At 38.6% G+C, this 14,107-nt stretch overlaps 2 protein-coding genes across 2 annotated transcripts; both read right to left on the bottom strand.

Annotated features, from left to right (window-relative positions):
• Positions 1-382: 382 nt before the first annotated feature.
• LOC120627010 (peroxisomal catalase 1-like) lies at positions 383-2,546 on the bottom strand. The gene is made up of 2 exons (XM_039894848.1): positions 2,445-2,546; positions 383-1,744 (listed from the first exon to the last, which is right to left on the bottom strand). The coding sequence occupies exons 1-2, from the start codon at positions 2,544-2,546 to the stop codon at positions 383-385; spliced, it is 1,464 nt and encodes a 487-aa protein (XP_039750782.1).
• A 2,190-nt stretch (positions 2,547-4,736) lies between these two features.
• On the bottom strand, positions 4,737-13,795 carry LOC120626780 (T-complex protein 1 subunit alpha). The gene is made up of 10 exons (XM_039894522.1): positions 13,616-13,795; positions 12,278-12,401; positions 11,144-11,261; positions 10,292-10,473; positions 9,570-9,834; positions 8,926-9,178; positions 8,407-8,497; positions 7,803-7,995; positions 7,271-7,411; positions 4,737-6,652 (listed from the first exon to the last, which is right to left on the bottom strand). The coding sequence occupies exons 1-10, from the start codon at positions 13,686-13,688 to the stop codon at positions 6,425-6,427; spliced, it is 1,668 nt and encodes a 555-aa protein (XP_039750456.1). The 5' UTR covers positions 13,689-13,795; the 3' UTR covers positions 4,737-6,424.
• Positions 13,796-14,107: the final 312 nt, after the last annotated feature.

Here is a 14,107-nt window from a genome sequence, read left to right as displayed (position 1 = left end):
ATTTAAGTTAATAGCCAGCCAAACGTTGCGACGGTTACCTCGTACAGTCAGATTCAAACCTTATATCGTCTCTCTGATTGGCTGATACCGAACATTGAATTCTTAGTACCGAAACGCAGGAAATTCGAGTGTATTAAATAAATTGATATAAAGACAAAACCAAGAGATATTTGGTTTTATTTAACACAGAAATTAACATAAGGAAACGTACCAATCTCCTGACACTGACATGACAATAACTCTGAAATTCTTTATTTGAATTCTATGACAATCTCCCCTTCTTTAAAATCAGTGGCGTAGTCAGAAGAACAGTAAAACTTTAATAGTCCAGTTGAAGTTTTAACTACCTAATGATTAAGTATCTTGATAAAAATTTGCATGATTACTCAGCCATTGTAGAAGTTAGTCCTTTTGCTACTTGGTAGGCTAAGTCTGGGTGGATCATTTCCAAGATTTCTATCACTCTTTCACGAACGAATTCAGAGGCGGGTGATATCGCTAGGATGAGATTTTCATGTAGTCGCGTACGTTCGTCGCCTGTCAGCTCGTTTTCATATAGTTCTGCGGCCTGGTCGTAATTGTATGGTTCTTCTTCCTTAATTTTAAGTAAACCTCTCTTATTCGTCGATTCGTAGCTAACAGGCTCACCAGGCGACTCCGAATATTCGGTAGGAACATGAAGTGGACAGTTAACGGGAATCTTTTGGACATTCGGCCCCAAGCGATACAGTTGAGCATCTGCGTAGGCAAATCTACGCGCTTCGTACACCTTATCTGGCGCGCCGAGTATACCGTTCACCAAATTCGCTGGACAAAAGGCCAACTGTTCTATTTCTGCGAAGTGATTTGTTGGGTTTCTATTTAAGACTATTTCGCCAAGTAGGTGTAGGGGGAAATCACATTTAGGAAGCACCCGTGTCACATCAAACATGAGCCCCCCATGTTTTTGTACGTCTTCCTCGCTCACGATCTGTACGCTAACATTCCAACGTGGGTAATCACCTTTTTTGATTCTGTTGTACAGTTCTCTCGTATAGTAATCGAGGTCTGCAGCATTTATTTTCTGAGCTTCCGCGGTAGTTAAGTGTTTTATTCCCTCGAACGGTTCAATGTGGAATCTGATAAAATGTACCTCCCCTGCCTCATTCTCGACTTGGAGCGAGTGGACATTGTAGCACGGCATATTGGCGAAGCTAAGCGGGATACCGCGATCGGCGAACATCAACAAAAACGTATGCATTGCTTCGGGATACTTGATTACAAAGTCCCATAACTTCATCGGATCAGCAAGATATAACGCTGGGTTTTTTCGTATTGCGTGAATGAATTCTACGAAATAGAGTGGATTTTTTACAACAAACATTGGAGTTACGATACCAGGTATATCGAAAATACCTTCATCGGTATAAAACTTTAAAGCGAAGCCTCTGATTTCTCGGCTTAACTCGGAGCCACCTTTTTCTGCAATTCCAGATGAGAATCTAGCTGCGACGGGCGTCTTCTTACCGATTTCCTTCAGAAAGCTAGCTTTACAAATATGGGAAAGGTCGTGGGTCACTTTAAAGAAACCAAACGCTCCGGAGCCCTGTCCATGAACAGTGCGGACGCAAGTCCTCTCTCGATCCATACTAGTCACGTGATCCATGAGGAAAGAGTTGCGGATCAGCGGCTTGTTCAGTGTGCTGTTCACTTCGCAGTAGGTGACTGGTGCGCCGTTACTGACACTCATTAGACCCGCCGGACTCTGAAAATAAGACTGATAAGTTGTACACTTAACTACTTCTCATATTTCTTCTTATCGCCACTTTACAACTGTCAGTAACTGAATCGGGTGATGTTGATCAAAGTCATGATGCAGTCTAATTAGACCTGAGCCTGCATGTAGGTCATATAACCCTAGCTTGCTATAAATGTGCTAGGTGGTTGAATTGTGAAAGAAAGGCAAACTTAGAAAACAAGTTTTAATTTTTTATATTCATCAATCAATCAGCAGCCCATTGCCAAAGGACTCTCATCACTACGCTAGGCAGACGGTTTGGTGATCGCAGTTGACGGTAGTAGTAGCAAAGGGGACGTTCTCCGTTATTACCTTAATCGCCTCGTACTACACCGGCAAGAGGAGGGGTGGCGACAACCGTTTCTAACGTCACTACATCGCGGCATGCATTTTTTATATTACAAGGTCATTAAACGTAATCCGTTGTGACGTTTTAGCATGAAAATATACTTGATTCACATATCTACTTGATACCGAATAGCGCTTCACATATCCCCCAACATCGTGCATTTATCGGGACAAATAGTAGTCTACGACACTCCGGATCATTACCTTAAAACTAATTACTTCATTACAAAATATCACGATAAATGTTCTCCTGCCGCGTGAAAGAAGGATAAAAAAACAACAAATACTCTCGTATAAAGATATTGGTAATAAAACTCACGTCCTGCCTAATTTGCCTTAAGAGAGCTGGGTCAACGGCTGGGTGCCAGTCCTGATTGGTCGCCGCCGCATTCGCTGCCAGAATTATCAAAAACGCTAACATCTCCAGTATCAGCTAGAAACTTGCTTGGCTTAAACTAGATTATGTAGTCGGTACCGACCCACTTGGGTCAACAGTGAGACACGATTGAGTTTTTTTTATCTTATATACTGACTGCAACCTTGTTTGCTTGCATATAACATAATGATCATGTACCTACTATGTGATAATAAATTTTAGTATCCATTTAATTATATTTAAAAGGCTCGTGGGTGTAGATGCTACTTTTAATCGGTTCGGTTATTTTTTAAGCCTTGTGCTTGTTTGTATACGTACTAATTGTACTTGGTATACTTATATACTATGTCATAGTAATGATAACCAGGCACAAAATACTTAACACCTTCGCCTCAATTTGATGGGCCCAGGGTGGTACTTTGGAGTTGCAGGACTTGTCCCTCGCATACCGTGCGAAGTGATGCTCAAGGTGGCCCATCTTCTTGGATCGCCAAATTGTAAATTTAAAAAAACTTTCCCATAAGTAGACTTTTTTTAAACGGTCACTTTCTTGTGTGCTTTATTAAATGTTGGACATGCAAGGAACACATCCACAAGTGCCGCCCTGTGTCCATTGACCAAAGGCGTAGTTCTAAAGACGAACGTAAAGCAGTCCAAGGAGATGCGCAAATTGTCGCCACTAACTTCATTCCCCGCATGCTGTCTAGCAAACAAAAATGGTATGCATGCGCGGAATTATGAAAAGAAGGATAAATGACGCGTGGGTAAGTACCTATACCTAAAGAGCCAGCTCTGTTCCAGGTGGAGGTAATGCATAATTTGCTCCTGGAAGATCGAGTGGAGATAGGGAGATTTTTTAGTCCGTAGGCCGTTGAGCAACATTTCTAATGGAGTCGGACCTGTACAATGCGTCTATGAGGAGTTTCCCCTCTCATAAAAAAAGGTGTCAGGCCTTGTGCCTGTAATTACACCGACAAACTCGCCCTTCTGACCGGATACAGCCTTGCGACAATGCTGCTTCGCGGCAAAAATAAGCATGGTGATGATACTTACTTACTTACGAAGTATTTGGGGTCTTACTTCTAACTATTACTAAATTATGACGGCCGATTGGCGCAGTCTAGCAGAGCGGAGCCTACTTCCGGAGCAGTGGCGTGCACTCCATACATGCACAAAAAGCACTGCATACCCTAACATTGATATATAACTGGAATAGGAGGAGAATTCGTGCCGTTTTATACAATTTTCCTGGTGTCTGCATACCCTGGTAAGAAACCCAATGCACGCCACTGTTCCGGAGTCCAACGCCACATGAATGTTTTTCAGTGTCTGGGTGTTTAAATGTATATTATTAGTATTTACGTATATTATTCATATACATTTTCATCAGTCATCAGAGTACCCATAACATAAGTTACGCTAACGTTGGTGTTAGATGGCGATGTGTGTATTGTCGTAGTATATTTATTTATTATTTAACTTCTATGTCACAGGATTTACTATCACGTGGGTATGCAATCCAGCCAAGCAACTAGGTCACTGTCGAAGATCAACCGTCTGGATAAGAATCCTTGCACCTGACGACTAAAGAAACCTTGTACTTTACCAACCTAACAAAAAAATATAAATACATTTAACTTCAAATATACTCATCGAAATCGATGTGTCTAGCAGACTCATTTAGTCACACACCTGAGCTAATATATACTCGGAATTATTTAATTAGTTATACCTATAATACTTGATAGTTATGTTTTTGATATTGAAATTGTCCTGACTGTTGTTATTTAAATGTTTGCTGTTCCAAGCAGAACATTTTGCTGTCTCGCTGGAGCATAGATTGGAGTCGATTTTTTATCGCAATCATTCACAATTCATGACATTTAAAAAAATAATATATACTTGATTTATGCGTTTTGGTCACTCGGGAGTTCTGCTCTCACGTCCTCATTGACTAATTCTATCTGTGTTTGTGATAAAACGCTTATGTCCGAAAAATTGTTTACAATCGCATTTTATATGTACGAAATATGGACAGTTACTGTTTACTGAAAATTGTGAAAATTTTACTGAAACCACACAATTTTCAGTAAAAAGTCCAGACACTTTTTCACTGCTCATTTAGATTTCTTATCATTTATTATTTGAAATTAGTGATATTTAGAAGTTAACCCATGTTAGAGAGAAAACCACAGTCACGAAAAGATAGGTAAGATAATAAAAAATAAATTTATTTAAAAATTATTTTATTAATTTTATAATAATATGCCAAAAAGGCCTTAGCATTATAAACCTATTATTAATGCTGTAAGCAAGAAACTAAACCATACTCTGTTAAAATAATTATAATAAACAAATGCATTACATTTACAAACATTGGATATTGTGACTTTTGCCTCAAAAAGAGAACAACTATATGTTTTAATTTTTGTGAAAGATCCCTGTAATTATTTGAATGCAACCTTATTGATGTACCGAGCACTAAATTATAGAGACAAGTTATAGTGAATGGACTGTAGCTTTTATTTCGGCGCCTGATAGACGACTCCGATTTATATAAAGTCGAAAGAACGCCATCTAGTAGTAATATTGGGAAACCACAATTATTGGTATTGCCACAAGTTGTCGCTTTTTCCACGCTATCGATTAGGTAAATCAGTAGGAGGCAGAAAATCTCACACTAGGCATTTTGAAGGCAAAAACGTGATTTTAGTTAAGTTTAATTGTCGCAAAGCCTTTACGCGTTTCACCTTTATCCAATGTCCGTACACATTCTTCAAAGACCCATGTTTTACGTGTGTTGACTTATTCTATTCGAACAAATATGAGTCTGGAAATTAAATATGTTCTTTGGACAGTTATACAAAATAAAACCGTGTGAAATTATGAGGTGTATCGACAAGTTCTCAGTGATATGATTGAATTTTTAGTACAGTACCTCGAGAAAATATTTTTGGTAAGTTACAAAATATCATGGCCAATCATAATAATCTATTTACGCGTTTTTGCATACACGTCATTGGCGCTGCTATTTGTGACGCACACGAGTCTCTGCCTGCTGTAGTATTTCCAATCTTAACGCAAAGCGACAAGGTATTTTTTACACTGGTGTTTAAATTGTTTATTACTCGACGTTAAATTACTCAAGTGTCGTATAGTAACGTGTATTATCAATGTAACTTATAAAAATTAATGTAAATTACATTAGTATAATTTATAAATTTAAGTATTAATATAAATATTGAATAAGGCCATGTAAATCCATCTTTGATGTTTCTTCAAATAACTTCTACCATTTTGTTATAAAACAGAGCCCTTATTCGTTATGACATCCAAATAGCATGACTCGTAAGTGCAATTTATGAAGCCTAATTTGTGACAGCGATTTTCTTTAATGCAGTTTTACGTCACAAACTGCATTAAAGAAAATCAGCGTGCAGCCTAGACATATTTCTCGAAAGATCTTGGACTTATCACGTTACAATACTCAATTTTGACGTCCTTACAAACTACCGTGCGTATAGTTTTGACACGGCCGACAGACAGCTTGTGGAGTTTTTTTTTTAGAAAAGTTAGCTTTCGCCGGAATTTTATCCGGTGGTAAGAGATGATGTAACATCCAAGATGGTAGCGGGCTAACCTGTGGCGTCTACCTGAATGCCAAATCGCTTGGTTTCTGTAGGGACATAACTAGCTTTGATCCTTTGAATTGCCTAAATATCTGATTTACGTGGCATACGCGAAGAGGTGGCAGTAGAAGCAAAAGTGTTATATCGTATTCCACCAGAGTCGATAGTACGTTTCGAGGGTGTTTACGATTTGAATGACATAACGTTTACGGCTAGCTTGGTTCCTGTGATGGACGAAAAGCATAATACTTTTCAATACTTTATTAAAGCACTGATAATGTGAAGAGATGTACACTAGTCTAGCTCCCCGGCGTTGCACGCATCCTCGTAGCTCTTGCCCTTCTGCTCGGGGTCTAGTCTGATCATGTCGTCTATGCGGAGGATGGTGATCGCCGCCTCGGTGGCAAACTTGAGGGATTTGATCTTTGATATGGCGGGTTCTAGCACGCCCGCCGCGAGGTTGTCGCGTAGGGTACCTTCGAGTAGATCCAGCCCTACCCATTTGAGGTTTGCGTGCTCCACCTGGAACAAACCAAAAAATACACATGTGGTAACATAAATTGAATTTAAATAAGATGCTACTAAATGAATTTCATAGTACATTACTGCAGCGGAGTAATTATATTTGGAAGTCAATTTGAAATTTTAATAAAATGTTGATAAGTAACTTATTGCTATGTTTCGGAGTAAAAGATTTATCCATTTTATATTACACGACAGAGTTTACTATGTATTGATTTGGCCCCTAAACCAGGACATATATTGATTTTCATTGCCAGCCGCTATATGCGAGATATATTTTGCCAGCACAGCCATTTCGATGAAGAAGCGCGCTTGCTTAGAAGATGCATATTCACTCACACCTGATATGAAGGTGAGTGAGTTGAGAAAGAATGAGAGGTAAAGCGCAAAGGCGGTCTTGTCGCTTTAAGCGATCTCCTCCAGACAACTCTTTATGGTAGAATGAAGTTAGAGAAAACGGGATAGTGCAATATGTTAATAACAGGTAATAAAATAAATAACATACACTTTATAGATTGTAGGTAAAACGAGCGGGAAGTGTTTGAATCTTTGCATTGTTTATTGAAAGAAAAGTCTAGTTAACTGTAAGCGATATGGCATATAAGTTAGGGTCGTTACCTTAGTCTGTGAGGAGTTGTGGTAGGCCCTAAGCTTGGCCACGAGGTCTGTGGCGTCCCTCGCTGCGTTGACCGCCAGCGTCTTGGGGATCACCAGCAGCGACTGTGCGAAGGCTGCGATCGCTAGTTGCTCGCGGGAACTCTGGAATTACATTCACTTATTTTGAAAAACTACCCTACAATGTATTATGAAAATAAAGTTTAAAAATATATCATGGAAGTATCAGGGAATCATATATGATTAGCTCAATACAATATTTTAGCTCAACATTGTTAGTGTCCGCATGCCCGTTATCATTGGGGTTTATTTACTTCACTACTTTACTCACGACTGCAATCTCACCTGATACCTTAGTAGTAGCTATATATTATATTCATAAAAATATTCATCAGCTATCTTAGAACTCATACCACAAGCTACGCTTACTTTGGGGCTAAATGGCGATGTGTTTTGTCGTCGTATATTTATTTACTTATTTTTATACCTGTGCCTTGCAGTGGGCCGGTACTGGATTGATATGAAAATAACTTACCAAAGTGGTGGCGAAGTTGTCCAAGTATATGGACAGGGCGGCTTCCACAGCGCCTCCTCCCGGCACAAGGCGGCCCGACTCCAGAACCCTCCGCACTGCGCAGAGTGCGTCGTGAGCTGATCGTTCCATCTCATCACAGTACGCGTCCGTGGGGCCCCGGAGAATGATGGACGCAGCTGTTCTCGCGACGGGTCTGTAATCATCGTTAAGATTCCCTTTATTATAAAACAGTTGCATAAATAACCATTATGCAATCATTATTGGCCTATTAAATTGTATGTAATGCAATGTAATAGCCCTTAAAATTGAATGGTAGTAGGTGAATTTTACCCAATATTTGTATTTTTGTGAGTACTTTAAGTGTGCAGTCTACCAATCCAATCCTATTACATAAAACCTGCGGAGTATCATTGCAGAATGCCCAAGTTTTACTTTGATTCGAATTTTGCATACTATTGAATTAGTTGAGTGTTTAGGACTCAGAAATAATTTTGTAAGACCAAAATATGTAACATATTTCAGTAAATAAAGAATTCTATTCTATTATAATTATAGATAATCATGTTAATGCGAAAGTTGCTGCACGAAAGAAATTACATCTTACCCTTTAATCAATATGAGTTGATCGTCGCAGATTTGTTCCTGCACCACCTCAGCGGCTTCGCCAACCATGCTTGCTTCAAATACTTCTTCACCTAAAATATTAAGATATATAAAGATATATTAAAATAAATATTGAGTACAAAAATTCTTACAAACTTGAATCCACTATTTTAAACATATATACCAGACTCAGTCCCACTAAGAGTTCAAGATATCATAGCACAAAACAAAAAAGACAAACTTGGTATTGGAAAACCTCTGCAAACATGCATATAAGAATACTATAAGTATTTTTTTTCTATTCCGCTAACAGTTACAACTTGCCTACAATGTCACCTGCTGGTAAGTTATGATTCAGTCTAAAATGGTAACAGGCTAACCTGTTAGGGGTATGTGAGTTGTGTGGACATCGTAACGGAACACCCTTGTCGGTAGGGTGGTAACTAGCCACTGCCAACAGCCAAAGCCACAAACGAAAAACATTAACTAAATTAACGATAGATATAACTATTATACTCACCATCCATATTAGTAAGAGATGTGAGATAAGCGGCTCCAGTAGCTTTGGCGATCCTCTTCAAATCACTCTTCTTGCATCGCCTCACACCCATCGCTCCAGCCTCAACGAAGTACTTTAGGCATAAGTCGTCGATGCCTCCGGAACATAGTATTACATTGACCCCAGTCGATAGGATCTTCTGTAACCTCTCCTTGGTGATGTCCAGCTCTCGAGCGCGAATAGCTTCCAGCTTCTCAGGGTCTGAGACCAGGACCTGGAATAGTTTATCCGTGTCAGATGTTAACTATTAATAGTTTTATTTCAAACTTGTGAGGAAAACGACCATCCAATAAAAGGTATAAACAGAAATATTTAAAATGTGATTGATGGTACAGGTGGGCGGGATTTGCTGTTTTTTGAAGACCCCTGGGACTACAGTGCGGCCAAGTTATCGGCGGACCAAATGTAAATAAACAAGTGACAGGTCGTTTGTCTGGAGTAAACATCATTTTAGTCTTCAGTAAAATTTAAAAAAAAAATGTTTTTTATCCCTGAATTACTGAAATAACATAACCTAACCTAATCTAAAATATTCAAAACCATCCGTTTGTTTACATGTGGTCCGCGGATAAATTGGCCGCATTGTTGACTAAGATAGTAATTACCTGAACGCCCATCTTCATCTTAGTCTTCTGCAGCGAGAAATCGAGGCAGGCGATCTTGGCGTTCAATATCTTCTTGGGCATCGCCTGCGAGGCGACAGTGCAGTTCAGGGCATAGCCTTTAACCAGCACACTCTCCCGAGCACTTCTACCATGTGCTTTGAGGATGTTCACCGCCTTGATGGGATACGCTGCATTGCCCTTTGAGTCGTTTGTCTTGATGGCCTGCGCAGCATCTACTACTATTTCCGAGAAAAAGTCTGCATCACTGGTTTCAGGTGTTAAGGAATTTAATTTGCTCCAATTCATTATTAATCTCAATTTAGAGGTTCATATTGAATAAGTATTTCAACATTCCAAATTTCGAGGAAATGGTTTCAAAAAAGAGTAACTCTTTTTTGAAAAAGAGTAACTCTTTCTTGAAATAGGCTATGGTCTCAAACTTGGATTTCAGCAGGCATTGTCTAATCCTTCCAAGCACTTAGCAATAGAGTTATACAAATGTGGAATGCCTTGCCTAAAGATGTGTGACTGCAGTATCACTGAATCAGTTTAAGAATAGACTGGACAAACATCAAAAAGACAAAGAGCTCAAGAAATGATATAGACGCATTAGCGAAAGCTGTTTAGTCGTAATGTGCATCCAAATAAGCGTATTAAAAACAAACAGCAGCTAGTTTCGCGCTATAATTAAAAAAATAAGTAAATTTTATTCAAAAGGATACGCTCCAATTAGTTTTGAAGACATGGTGGTCTTGGCAGCATTGATGATTGCAGCTCTTCCAAGGGACTCCACAGTGACAGTCAAATTGTCCTGAATGTATTTGACAGCTTCTTTGCAAGCCAGCCTGTAGCCTGAGATAACACTGGTTGGATGAATCTTGTTTTTGACGAGTTCATCTGCATTCTGTTGAGGAAATATGTAGACATATTATAGAATGCCTGGCTGAAATAACTGAGGCATGACATATGGGCTCCTGTATCTTCTAATGACAAAGTTACTGAGAAGAGGTGCATAGGTCTCAAGAGGAATTCAAATTGCCCAACATCAAGCAGTGGCTTAGCATTGCGAGTGCTGCCCAGTTGTATAGTCACGCAAGGTAAGGGGAAGCATCCAATTTCACCAACCAACCTTCCATTCCAAGCCAACCTTCATTAGAGGCTACTAACAAAGAAGAAGGCGGAATTACAGTTTCTATGTTTTCAGCAGATTAACAACTGATCTCTTGTGACTTAGATTTGTATTTTCATTTGATGAAGGTATGTGGCAATTACAGGGACATAAAACTGTAGCAACCACGCTGAGTAATGATGAGCTTGTAACTACTTATTTAAAAACAAATGTTTTCTATAAGAGTAAGCCAGTAAAACGTGGGCTTCTTTGTAAAAGAAACAAAACAATCTTGGGCATTGGGCAACCTTTACCATATAATTTCTTACATAAGCAAGCATTCATAAGCTCGACAGATAATATTCAACTGAATACGAAAATGGGCAAAATTTTATGGCAGAATACACCTTCCCTAAGTATCCCTAAATATCCTGCCATCATTCATGAACATAATGATTATTCTTACCTTTAACAACTCTGCAGCTATTATGACCACAGATGTGGTACCATCTCCTACTTCCTCATCTTGCAGCTGGGCCAGCTCCACTAATACCTTAGCAGCTGGGTGCTCAACCTCCAGCATTCTGGAAACAAAGTTGTAGCCTTTAAAATTTATGAGGCGACGCACGACGCAGCCAATGACATGTATAAGATAAAGTCTTACAAAACTTTAACAGCACTAAACAGTCTGTAATTTTTTTTTTATTCCATCACAAGTTTGCCATTGACTGCAATCTCAACTGCTGTTAAGCAACGATGCAGTCTAAGATGGTAACAGGCAGACTGTTAGGGGTATGGCAGTGATATTAAGCCCATAACGGAACTTAGTGGCACATCTTAATCGGTTTAGATATATTATATCTTTAAACGAGCAATTCTTGTATTTTTATAATTGGAATCTCAGAATCGGCTCTAACGATTTTCATGAAATTTTGTATACAGGAGGTTTCGGGGGCGATAAATCAATCTAGCTAGGATTCATTTATATTGGAATCTTGGGCAAAAACTGCAAAAATATCCTTTTTGAGAGATTCTGATGCGTGCGATGCGTAAACGGTAAACGTTACGCCAAATGACGGAAGTATGTAGTAAGTGGAATTGTTTTTTTCTTTAATCTTCTATAAAACAGTCCGCGACAACATACGAATATTTATTAAGTCGGCTAATAGTAATTAACATAGATAAATAGCTAAGAGAATGGATCTGTTTTGATGTAATTCACTAGGGTTGGTTGAGGTGTATTTGATACATTAACATTGTTAAGTATGTAGGTTTATAAAATACACTTTATAGTGTATGTAGGTAGATGCATCAAAATATAAAAGACTACTCTAATTTGAATTAGGAAAATTCCTGTAATGCTAGTTGTAAGTTGAAAAAAAATAACTAAATAAAAGATATGTTTCATTCCATTTTGAGTTTGCCCTTGACTACAATCACACCTGGTTGTAAGTTACTTTTTCAATATTTTTCATCACAGCACACTTATGCCAATAAATTCATCATGTCAGTAATACCCAAGGCATGCAGAAGTTGAACTTTTGTCACGTTAACTTAGGGTTGCATTGCACAATGGATTATATCTACAAGAAATACTTACTTCAATATGGTGGCACCATCATTGGTTACTGTGACATCACCAATGTCATCTACCAGCATCTTGTCCAGACCAACCGGACCAAGGGAACTCTTTACAATATTGGCTATAGCGGCAGCTGCCATTACTAAAACAGAACAAGTATTAACCTTCTCGATTATGAACCTGTTTCAAAAGATAACATTTATGATGTGTAGCAACAGCCCATCGGCATAAATGTCACCATCCGCCCTCTTCCACAGGTGTTTTTTGAGGCAACAAAGTGATATAACAGATAATGGGCAGCAGCATCTTCTGTGCAACTAGGTATTACAAACTGATATGATCACCATCTGCCCGGCAAGGTGATTATTGGCAATCTCTCTCATAGGGAGTTGCAATTAGTCCAGCAATGGGCTATATAACATGTATAGATAACATGGATCATATTCAGATAAAATATGTAAAGCAGTATAAATTTCAGTTATCCTAGATGTATTTTAAAACCTTTATTTTACAGATTGCATTTATCTCCAAACTAGCTGCTGCATTCTAGACTGGTAGCATATAAAATTATAACAACTTAGTGTAAATCATACTCAAACTACAAACCTTTATTTCCTATACACAACTTGTATAGTAACATAGGCAGAGAAACTTCATCATTACCATCATCATCATATCAACTTATTACTGGCTCAATACAGGGCAAGGGTCTTCTCCCACAGTGAGAAGGGGTTAAGGCCGTAATCCACCACCCTGACCCAGTATGGATTGGTGGCCTCCACACACCTTTGAGAACATTATGGAGAACTCTTAGGAATGCAGGTTTTTTCACTATGTTTTTCTTCAGAGTTGAAGTAATTGATATTTAATTGGTTAAAACGCACGTAACTTAGAAGAGTTAGAACTGCGTGCGCGCGAATCCCAGATTCGAACTCGGCCCCCGAAAGTAAAGATGATATCCTACCCACTGAGCTATCAGCGCTTAAGTAGGTACATCAGATAAATGAAATTTTTTATATTGTAAGTCAGTAAAAAATTAAAAAGGCTGAGCCCCCCAAATGTGAAGTTGTAGCGGATTAATTTAAATCAAAGCTGTATACTCATTTGGGCAAGAGGCAATACTTTTGCTGTGATGTTCAGTGACTAACGATCATAGGTTATTTTATAAAAAACATTATTAAATTCAGTTGTAAAGTATCAAATTATATGTCACGCGGGTAATTTATCCCAAATGTATGGAAATTAGAACATAAAAGGCTCGTTTTTACTTCAATAACACATACAATTCTCGAATTTTGAAACCAGAAGCATTGCATGTGATCGACCGGGTACTACAATAAAAGTGCTTGAACTTACCATTTTGAGTTCTAACAGGTGCTCCAGAATACCGTGTTCCTGCAACGGATAAAGCGGCAGCAAGCGTCGACATTTTAATTTAATATATTTCAGAGATTTTGTTAAAATAAACGCTCGTCACACTTTTGTTCTGGAAGAGAAATACAATGCTGCCAAAAGAATAAAATGTAAGATTGACAAGTGAGTACTGACAGAATTATTATATGTTGCCAGTATTTTTCATGGTTGAAAGCGGTTGAAAGACTCAGTTAAAGGACCTTTATGTCAGGCCAAAGATTATGTGGTAGTGCAACGCAGTGTTGCTAGATGGCGTTGGTGGTATTTTAGAACCGGATTATGGAGGGTAGAGGTAAGGAGAGTCATCTGTGTATATGAAAAAGTGTCGTCAAAATGTATTAAATTAGGATGGCGCCACATTTGCATCAGGGTAACTCTTAAAAGAAGCGCCAAATATAAATATTGTTAGAGTAGGCTTGAAAAATAAACAAGGAA

Source organism: Pararge aegeria, chromosome 10 (assembly GCF_905163445.1).
Source record: "Pararge aegeria chromosome 10, ilParAegt1.1, whole genome shotgun sequence".
Lineage (NCBI taxonomy): Eukaryota > Metazoa > Arthropoda > Insecta > Lepidoptera > Nymphalidae > Pararge > Pararge aegeria.
The sequence above is the reverse complement of the archived record's forward strand: the minus strand, read 5'-3'. Positions and strand labels throughout refer to the sequence as shown.

Bases quoted from the DNA above. Each gene is read 5' to 3' on its own strand.
- LOC120626780 (XM_039894522.1), bottom strand. From the start codon at position 13,688: ATGTCGACGCTTGCTGCCGCTTTATCCGTTGCAGGAACACGGTATTCT. The intron at 10,474-11,143 runs GTAAGAATAATC...TTTCCTCAACAG, and splicing joins TAGCTGCAGAGTTGTTAAAG to AATGCAGATGAACTCGTCAA. The intron at 7,412-7,802 runs GTAAGTTATTTT...ATGTAATTCCAG, and splicing joins ACAACTTCGCCACCACTTTG to AGTTCCCGCGAGCAACTAGC.
- LOC120627010 (XM_039894848.1), bottom strand. From the start codon at position 2,546: ATGTTAGCGTTTTTGATAATTCTGGCAGCGAATGCGGCGGCGACCAAT. The intron at 1,745-2,444 runs GTGAGTTTTATT...TCTTATTTTCAG, and splicing joins TAAGGCAAATTAGGCAGGAC to AGTCCGGCGGGTCTAATGAG.